Source organism: Triticum aestivum, chromosome 1D (assembly GCF_018294505.1).
Source record: "Triticum aestivum cultivar Chinese Spring chromosome 1D, IWGSC CS RefSeq v2.1, whole genome shotgun sequence".
In the NCBI taxonomy this organism is placed as follows: Eukaryota; Viridiplantae; Streptophyta; class Magnoliopsida; order Poales; family Poaceae; genus Triticum; species Triticum aestivum.
In genome coordinates, this window is record NC_057796.1 from 483,955,633 (window position 1) to 483,965,992 (window position 10,360).

Genomic DNA, 10,360 nt, shown 5'->3' on the forward strand with positions numbered 1-10,360 from the left:
TCCAAGTTCATGATCCCTAAACCCCCCTGTTGTTTTGGCATACAACAGGTTTTCCATGGGACTTGCATTTGAGTGTATGGTGCTTGTATTTTGTCCATGATGGACTATGTGATGTAATGTGTTTGTGTCGATGTCTATATGTGAAGATATATAGATTATGTGTTGGTTCCAAGTTCCAAAAAAAAAACTATTGACAACTTTCTCTACTGTATTTTTTATAGTATCTCGCATTTAATCACATGGCTTGTTCTGCTGTAGTTGTAGGTGCCTTCCATGAGCAACAACTCGTCACGGGTTCGAGTTCGGCTAACCTTGTTTTTTGATATTTCGGGGTAACCGTGTTTACCGGCCCCCCCTAAAGAAAATTGACCCACTTCAGTAACCAAAATCTTGATTACCACTGATGGGTGCCACTATATGCACTCCACTAATGAGAAATCTACAATAAGGGTTTTTGAAACAGTCACCATACAGAATAATTACATGCTAACATAAATACTCAACCTTGGCCCTGGTAAAAATCAACACTTGCAACTTGAAGACCAAAGTAAACATGATTGATCATCTTTTAAATAAGTACACATGTTTCAAAGAATCAACTATTAAACAAAATATCTTAATATCTCCATTGGCGATGCTAAATAGACTAGTTTCCAGTAATTAACTAGCATTATATGTGCAGTTATACACCATCCTTCGATGTTCCCTTGAAGGTAACCTTTTTTACTTTCTGAGAATCCTTTAAAGTTACTTTGCAACAGTTTGCATCATGGAAACGCATCATCGTGTCTGCAAATCTTGCCGGGCTATCAGGTTTTTTGTTGGTCTCTGCAAGTTCAGTTTTTGGGCCGATCTTGGGAAACAAGCATGCGACTATATCAACTGGATCTGTGTTTTGATCAATTTGCAATCCGAAGATACTAATGATACCTTTCTGTCCATCATACTCTGCACACAAACCTGTCATAGGCAAACATAGTATTTGACTGAGAGTCTAGTTCGGCAACTTTCCTAAAATTTGTTATAACACTAAAACAAGAGCAAGAAAAGAAATCATATTCGTCCACATAAGGCTATATCATGTTCGTTCACATAGCATAAGCTATCTGCTCAATGGATTTTATGGTTGATCCTAAGTATACCAGTTGTCATTGCATGAAAAATATGCCTGCGTGAGTAGGCGGTCAAATCCAAATGTGGTATATGTGCAACAGTTCAAGTGAGTGTAATGCATGATGAAGAAAATCATTTTCTAGTTGCAGTAGAGAAATGCTTGCTACCAATGATGAGGAAGAGGGAAAAAATTAGGTACATGACATCAATGTTTACAATCAAATATTGACAATTTTTTGGGTCAAATTTGGAATAGAATTGCATGGCAAGAAAAATATAAATATTGTCGTTTTTCTTAATTATCAATCGATATACTTATATAACTTCGTACACTACACTTAATTTAATGAATTCGAATCAACTTGTTCATGGTCCAATAATATTGCCACAAAGCTAAAACATTTAATTATCAATAGTATGTAGCAGAGAAATAAACAGACCCGAGAAAACGGTATTGCTAAGCTTTCACTTGGTGTATTTTAACTACAAGCTTCAAATGGAAATATATACCAAATAGTGCACCAAAATTTTGAAGCCGATTTAGTAAATAAAAAATAGTGGTATTTAAAAAATCTAGCGGCGCAAACCCATGAGAACCCCTGCTAATTAAGTGGTAACCGCGTCACTAATGCATGAATAACATCATATGGAAGACTGGGAAAATAATAAACGAGTTGTCTCTAGAAAGCAAAAGTTGAGATTTTAGTCCAAAGCCAAAGAGTGGACTTCCAATACATCCATGTAGGAGATCTAACAAATACCAATAATACATTTGCAGTTTCAAATAAATCTAGAATACAACGGATATGTGTAGTGATAGTACTCTTGGTGAAAAAGTATGCTTAAGTGCCACAGAAAAATAGGAGACACAAAGACTATTATTTGTTTAACGCACACAAAATTCATTTCACAGTAGATTATTGGTGCACTTTATACCACAATCAACATAGTCAGGCTCACGCGCCCGAACACATGGAGGGAGAGGCACCAAAATAACATGTTTCATAAGGGGTTGGATCTTGTTGGGTGTTCATATTTCTGCTTCGAAACATATATGGACGTATGTTAGTTGTGATGCCTTAGTAGTCCTATTTCATGATTAGATAATAATGTGTCCTTTGTTTCCTCCGTCTTTCTATTTCCTTTGTATTTTAATGGATGTCTGTTTTTTTGTAATCTTTTTCTCTAAGGTCCAGTATTATTATATTAAGTGTTATTGGGTCTAATATTGTCCGCCGATCTACTATCCTACCCAATCTGATCGAGACCTGGTGCTGTTTTTCTTTGTTTGACATGCTTACTAAGTTTTAACCCAGTTATCTATAGGAGTGTTACATGACACATTATATTAACAGACGTACCATTGAGTAATTAATAATTGTATTTTATCTCAAAGAAAACAAATATTATTTTATTGTCCGTAAAAAATCTACCTATGTTTTCGTTGCTTACTTAGGTGTGTCTGTGTTATAAACATTGCCATTCCGTGAAAAATCAAGTGTAGAAGTTTCCAACCAGCCCACTAAAAATCATTCGGGAATGTGTAGGGGCATTTATTATGCCGTATGTGTGGATTTAAGAATAAGGAAAGTGAAACATGGAATTTGTAACTTCAAAACCATATAGCTAATATTTAGGATTGGCTACGCTGGTGTGTTTTCAGTTTTATCAATGCCGCAGCCATAATTAACAATTCATATGCTCATATGTACCTTCCGCTTTTTGGGATAGCCAGTCCATTGCTCCCATTATCAACTGTGGTGAACATTGTGTTTTCATCATCACATCTATTCTTGCATGTTTCATCGATCTTGACCCTTTTGCTTTTACAATGAAATGTGAGTGTGTGATCAGGGTGTTATCTAGTTGAGTATCTTCTGCTTCCATGATTGAAGGGTCCTGCGTAGGCATCACAAATTCATGATCAATATATTTTTGTTCTTTTACAAGGAGTAAATGGTAGTTTTACAATACATATTACGTGTTGTGACATTACTTACCATGTTAAAAAAGCATAGGACATTTTATCATGTAGCATTTTATTTATGGGACTTGCCATTTTGTTGATATCGTCTTATTAGTGTCACAAAGATGAAATTAGGGGCAAAATATTAGAAACAATTAAATCGAATAAGTAGTATCACAAATGTAATGTTAGGGGCTAAAATTTGGCATTTTAAAAATGGGGCAAGTAACAACGCACCAAGAATTTCTTGGTAAAAACTATCATTTACTCTTTCTAAAATTTAGTGAATTATTGAACAAAATTCATATTATCTTTGTAGATGAAGCTAATTAATATAATTTTGTATAATTAGCCAGCACTGCACATTGTTAAAATTATACCCAATCATTTCTTGTTTCGTTGAAGGTAACCTTTTTTTCTTTTTGAGAATCCTTCAAGGTCACCTCACAACAATTCTCGTCATGGAAACACATCTTCGTGTCTGCAAATCTTGCTGGGCTTTCATGTTTTTCATCGGTGTCTGCATTTGTTCTGAACTTGGGAAACAGATATATTATTAGATCAACTGGATCCGTGTTGTGATCAATTTGCAATGCGAATATACTGATGATGCCACACTTGCCATCATATTCTGCACACAAACCTGTCATCCGCAAATACAGTAACAACATGAGAGTCAAGTTCAATAACTTTTCTTAAACTATTATATTATTGAAATAAGAGGCATAGAAGCTATCCTGTTCATCCACATAAACTACATCATGTTTGTCCACATAGGAAAAAATATGTCCTTCATTTATTGTATGGAGGGTAGTAATTATAACCATTGTGATTGCATCATCAGTTACGAAAAGAATCAAATATGTGAATATAGTCGCAATTTGGGGCAACACATGTCTAACAACAATCCGAGGTAAGTAAAATTGTTCTTAGAACCACCAAGAGAACATCAAATCCCCCAAATAGCATAAGAATCAAATATATTGATCCTCGTACGTAAGTATGGATAAACACAAATTAATATTATAAATTTTTCAAAAATGGACTAATACTAAAGGATTCGAAGAAGGAAAAGGTGATTATGATATTTTTGTGTGTAGAAGCTATATGTTACTAATTATATTTTCCATCAAATACTATTCTAATTTAAAATAAGAAATAAATTCCAATAAGCTTTAATTATTTTTAGTTATACTAGGCATAGAATTATTAGCTTTTTATAACAAAAAACAAAAAAGTCCAAGTTTAATTAAGAATAATCAAATTTCTCTATATATTTTACTTTTAGAAGAATTCCTAATTGTTTTAGTTGTCTAGTAGATTTGTACGTGAACTAAAATCCGTAACTGATGTAGGAAGTGTGGTTGCCGATTTGAATTTGAATTGACAAATGAATAGTGTAAATGTAGCGTTCCTGAGATGTATGCTCGTTTATGGGTTTTCTAGATATGTAAAAATGCATGAATTCGATAGTAGTAAAAAGGTCAAAATAGTAGTGAAAACACAAGTGGAGAAAATTTGTGAATATTTGGTCACTAACAGAAAATATGTTGACCGTAAATGATTTGGTACTGTTTGATTGGGTGAAATCAAAGCATATAAGGTCATCATAAAATTCATGCATGAAATTGGCTAGACGATATGATGTTTTGAGGCCAAGGTTGTATGTGTTCAAGTGAGTGTATTGGACGATGGAAGAAATTTGTAGTTGTGGTTGCATAATAGAGAAACCACAATACTGCCAAGAATGGAGAATTACATGGAAAGCCACGTGCCAAAATGTTGTCAATATTATGTTATTACATATGAATGTCCTGATCGGTCACTTCGTACACTATATTTAATGAGAATATTTCTATCAATCTAATTGTCTAATAATTTTGCCTCAAGGCTAAGCAATACTACTTTAGAATGAAAATAAAATGAATCTGTAAAAATAATACCAAATGTTATATTTTAGCTGCAATCATAAATTAACTTATAAGTAGTGTACAAAAGTTAATAGCCAATATCTAATAAAAGGCCACCAATTAGAATTTTTAATTACATTAGTATATACTATTGTGCAACAAGATTAGCAAAGTGGTGGCGACCTCCTTGGTGCATGAGCAATACTATACAAAAGATTGAAAGAGGAACAAAATAGTTGTGTGTCAATAATGAAAGATGCCGTGTCAATCCTAAGTTAGAGAGTGGGATCCCTATGCATGCACCAAGTACTTCAAACACAAATGAAAAATAATAATAATTGCAAGCTTAAATAAATTTAGAATATAATAGAGTTGCATACTCATAGTAATGTTTATGCAAAAATATGTTCACGTGTGTCTTTTTTAAAGAAGGAGAGAGTAAGAAGTGGGGAGAGGTCAATAGCAACTCTTATTTTGCTTGAGCGCAACAAATTTCTTGTTGTGTATCGTAGGTGCACATGTTATACCATAATCCGAATATGACGATATCTTGCTTTAGTCATGCAAATTCTTAGTGTGAGCGCAAATGGTGCCTCCGTGGTAAGGTTGACACAAAAATTACTTGGAGGTGGATGGATAAGACTAATAGATAACACAAGGGGTTGGATCTCGCTGGGTGTTCACCTTTATGCTTGGAATACCTATGTTCATCAGCTGGTTCTTTACACCTTGGCACTCTTGTTTCAGGACTAGATAATGCGACCAAAGTTTTTTACTATAGTCTTTCTAAATTTTTTATGTTTAAATGTAAACTTTGTTTCATTTTTGCAATATTGACCTCTAAGCTCTAGTATTATTATTTTCAATGTTCTTATGTCTAATCTTGTGTCTATACTAAATCTTATTTAACAATAAATACTGTGTTTCTTCTGTTTCCTAAAAAAAATAGATCTAGCACTCTTTTCCCATCACAACATATTCTTTCTATGTATTCAACTTGTTATTTTTTTTGTACCATGGATCATGCTAATGTTTTTTCCTAAAGCTCACCTTTTATGTTACGTTATGAGAGTATGACAAGGACTATATTAATAGAGGTACCATAGCAGAATTAAAAATAGTACTATATCTCTAAAAGTAAAAATATTTTAGTTGTCAAACATAATGTAGTTATGTTTTCCTTGCTCACTTAGATGTCTCTATGTTGAAAAATTTATAAATTCTGATAAAATCAAATGTAGAAGTTTCTAACCAACTCTGTAAAATCATCAACACTAATAGGGGCATGTTTTATGTGCTAAAGAAAAAGCAAAGTGAAATATGGACTTCGCAACTTTGGAACAATATAATGGAACCCAGGATTGTCCAGGCTAGCTCGTTTGTAATTTTATCATCCTTATTAAATGTAATAACATTAAGCCTTCACATGCTAATATGTACCTTTTCCCTTTTGAGATAGCCATTGCATGGATCCCATTATTAACTGCGGTGAGCATTGTGTTTCCAACATCACTTCGATCCTCGCATGCTTCCTTGACCTTGACCCTTGTGCTTTCACGGTGAAATGGGAGTATGTGATCAGGGTGGTGTCTAGATGAGGCACTTTTGTTTCTATGATGGAAGGCTCCTGCATAGGCATCATTAATTCATGATTAATCGTATTTTATATGTTTCCGTATGTGTAAATTATAGTTTGTACCTGTAAAATACTTGTTGCGGCACTACCTAGCTATCTGCCCTTTTTATACATAGAGTGTCAAAACATTTAAGTTAGCGCGTAAAATATGAGGAAACAACTAAATGGAGTAACTAATGCCACAAATGTAAACATAAGGGGTAAAAGTGACAATTCTTTAAATGGTAAAGTATCGTAAAAAACATATTTTTGAGGGTAAGTACTATCATTTACTCTTTTCAGGAAAATGTACACTTGCAACTCAAATACTAAAGTACTCCTATTTTATATTTTAAAAACTAAAGATCTAGATTCAGTTAATAAATAAAGAAATGATGTGGAGTGGCTTGCAAGGAGTGGAATGAGTGAGGAGAATGATTTGTGATGGTTGTGGTGATATTACTTGCAACCATGGCTAAACAATATACATAGAGAGAGATATTAAAAATATGACTGTTACTGAATAAGTAACTATGGCTTGGAATCACTAGTTGAAGACTAGGAGAACAACTGAACCAGTTATATAAATTCAAATGATGCGTGCAGTTTTTAAGAACCGGGAGAAATATAGTACTTGAAAGTACCGATGAGAAAGTGAGCATGGTTCAAACACAAAAAGTTTGCAACTCTTTTGTCAGGATATACCAAACTTTTGATGTGATCAACAGAGAAGCAAACCGGGACGGCTTGCAAGTACTGATGAAAATAGAAAATTTCATAATACCTCAAATAAGGAAGCCAGAGAATCTAGTTTTGAGTAATTAAGCATTATTGCACGTTCTTATATGCTTTTCCTATTGGAATTTCAGTGAAGTAATTTTTTCTTACTTTGACAACTAATATATATACATTCATCCTATTTGAGTTCTTATTTCTATAAATGTTTGAATACCAATATATAAAATTACCAGTATGTATTGGTTACTGAAACTCATACTACTAAATTTATAGTGAACTGTACGTTCATAATGTATAGTTTTCTATTCAAAATGGCATATCTTCAAGATATTGGCAGTCAAAGTATCACCGAGTACACAATGTCATGTCCTAATTCTAAGTATTTTGGAATGGTGGGAGTGATAAATTATTTGGACAACGAAGATGTAATGTTACCATTGGATTATCAAGTGCATTTTTTCATCAAAGAAATTTATAATTTCCTAGTCATGTGTACCTATAAAAATTTATGGGAATGTGTACGGATTGAAGCATGCCCCAATAGCTATAAGTTCATCTATTTTAAAATTGATAGAGTAATTATAATATACGTGTTGTTTAACATAATTTTTTTGATGACATACTTTTGAATTTTTTTCTATTTTGGTATTTCCTTCGAAGAGGAAGATACAGTTGTTTTATTCCTGTTTCTTCTTGGTGGTGGTGTGGGCACATTTGGCTCCCGAGCTCATGTGTATGCTGATGAACAGTAAAATTTATAAAAGAATAAAAGTACAAAATCTAAACAAATTAGCGACAAATATATTTGCATGTTCTATGTATGTGCAAAATTTCATGAAGAGATGGCATTCGTGGTGCTATGAAAAAATAATCAAAATTGGTTGACTTTTAGAGCACTGATATGTGTTCTTTTCCCGTAGCACTATAAATGTAATTTCTTCAAAACAAAACAAAAATGCACACATACGGTAGAAGATGAAGATGTTTGTTGCCAAAAATATCAAATTTTTATCCTTTTACTATTCATCGGTGAGCATATGAGCTCGAGCTCAATTCTGAAATCCGTGCCTTTCTTTGCCTTCTGTTGTACAGAGCTAAAAGTTTCTTGTGAAAACCGCAAAGAAAACAAATTCTTGTGAAGGCATCGTCAATAGATCAGCAGACCTGATCAATTGTAAAGGATGAAAAGTCGAATGGCGGATGAACTGATGACCTGGAAACAGAGGAACAAGATGTGGGGTGCATCATTCAAGCCAAGACATGGGATGCTCGTTTCTTTTGCCTCTTTCACATTGTTAAGGAATCATTTTTCCTAGCTGGTGAGAGACGGACTGGTAAAATGGCAATGTTAGGTAGTACAAGTCGCCCTTCTTGATGATCAGCTAGGCAAGGGCGACCAGGTCGGTGAGTCCACGACCACTAGTACATCTACTGACTAGTAAAAAAAAGTAACAAATCCGGACAAATTAAACCATGTAAGATATATACCTTATAGACTACGCTTCAGTAAATCGAGAAGATGTCATACCTGAACACTTTCGTGTACAGAATTTATCTGTAGTGCCTGATCTTGGTCTTGCAAATTATCCCCACTGCTGCTATGTTTTATCTTTCCGACTTTCTTTGTCGACGTTTTGAGACAGATGATCTCGAAGAAGTTGGAACAGCTGCCTTTTACTGAGAAGTGTCGCCCTTGCCCTGATCTTGGTGCTGGAGGTGCCAGGGCAGTCTCCAACACAGGTGCATTCGCTTCTTGACGAGGAGAATTCTTCTCCGTGAGAGGTGATGATGGTGCTCTTGACGTGGACTGTCTTGACCCTAGGCGGCTTGGAATGTAAACGGGCGGCTTCTCCGAACGATACGCCGCCGCAGCGGCAGCCTGGTTTGCCCTGCGGCAGCGGTCCGCCGGGTGGCCCAGAATCCTGCAGGACCCGCACAAGCTGGGGATGCCCTCATACACCACGGACACCCATGCTTCCTTGCCGTTTTCCAGCTCGACGTCGACCAATGGCTGAAGAGGCCGCGTGATGTCCACCCGGATCCGCGCCCGGAGGAACTCGATGGAGTTCGCTCCCAGCTCGCAGTTGACCGGCTCGCCGATGCGCGCGGCGAGCGCATAGATAGAGGTGGGGTTGCAGTGATCCTCGGGGACGAGGTGAAACTGCACCCAGAGCTCGGCCTTGGTGAACCCGGCGATCTGATCGACCATGTTCATTCCCGGCTTGAGGTGCTGCACGAGGAAGAGGTTGTCTCCGTCGCAGGACCACGGTGCTCCGTCCAGCACCCTGGTCAGGTCCTCCGCCTCGTAGAACTGGATCAGCAAGGCACCGTCTGTGACTCGCCAGAAGTTGACCATACCCGAGGGACACCAAGTTTGGCGAAGCTTGGCCTGGAGCGAGGCCGAGTCCGGGCCGCCATCAGAGACGAGCTTACCTAAGAGCAGCAGGCTGGGTATGCTGCTCTGCTCCGTGATGACCACACTCCTTGATAGGGCAACGGGCCTTCTCAGGTTCTGGTGAAACTCCATTAATTGTTCCCCTTCCCCTCACTGCTTGTCCGTTTGCCCCCCTCCCGGCCGGGGGCGGGCGAGGGATCGATAGGGATAAGAGCATGGTTAATAGTATAGCCAGCTGCTGGCTATAAGTCAGTGCCATGTCATCTACAGTCCATTTTATAGCCAACATGTACAATAGTAGATCAAAAGAGTATGCTACTTTTTTTATTATGTGGCCCACCTTTCATTTTCACAAAGTGTCTAGGAGCACGTGCTAGAGCTGACTCTTCACAAAGAGCCCGCTTACCTTCTCTCTTCTCTTCTCTTTCCTCCAACTAAGCAGAAATATATTAGTTTATTTTTTATAGCCTGCTGACTCAGCTCTATTGTACTTGCTCTAAGCTAAGGTCTCACGCAAGGAAATTTGTAATAAAAAGAAGTAAGGTAGGTAGTTGGTGGCGTCTGAATCAAGACTTTGTGCAAGATACCAAGTCTTGATTCCCGTCGGTTTAGTTCTTTTTTCT

General features: G+C 36.5%; 1 protein-coding gene across 2 annotated transcripts; it reads right to left on the minus strand.

The window, feature by feature from the left end:
* Window positions 1-571: 571 nt before the first annotated feature.
* LOC123177812 (uncharacterized) lies at window positions 572-9,915 on the minus strand. Of its 2 annotated transcripts, none has more exons than XM_044591325.1 (5): window positions 8,871-9,915; window positions 6,430-6,616; window positions 3,490-3,722; window positions 2,826-3,012; window positions 572-960 (listed from the first exon to the last, which is right to left on the minus strand). In XM_044591325.1, the coding sequence occupies exons 1-5, from the start codon at window positions 9,867-9,869 to the stop codon at window positions 683-685; spliced, it is 1,884 nt and encodes a 627-aa protein (XP_044447260.1). In that variant the 5' UTR covers window positions 9,870-9,915; the 3' UTR covers window positions 572-682. The 2 variants fall into 2 exon arrangements, with proteins under 2 accessions (XP_044447260.1, XP_044447257.1); XM_044591322.1 differs by having other exon boundaries at window positions 3,460-3,722.
* Window positions 9,916-10,360: the final 445 nt, after the last annotated feature.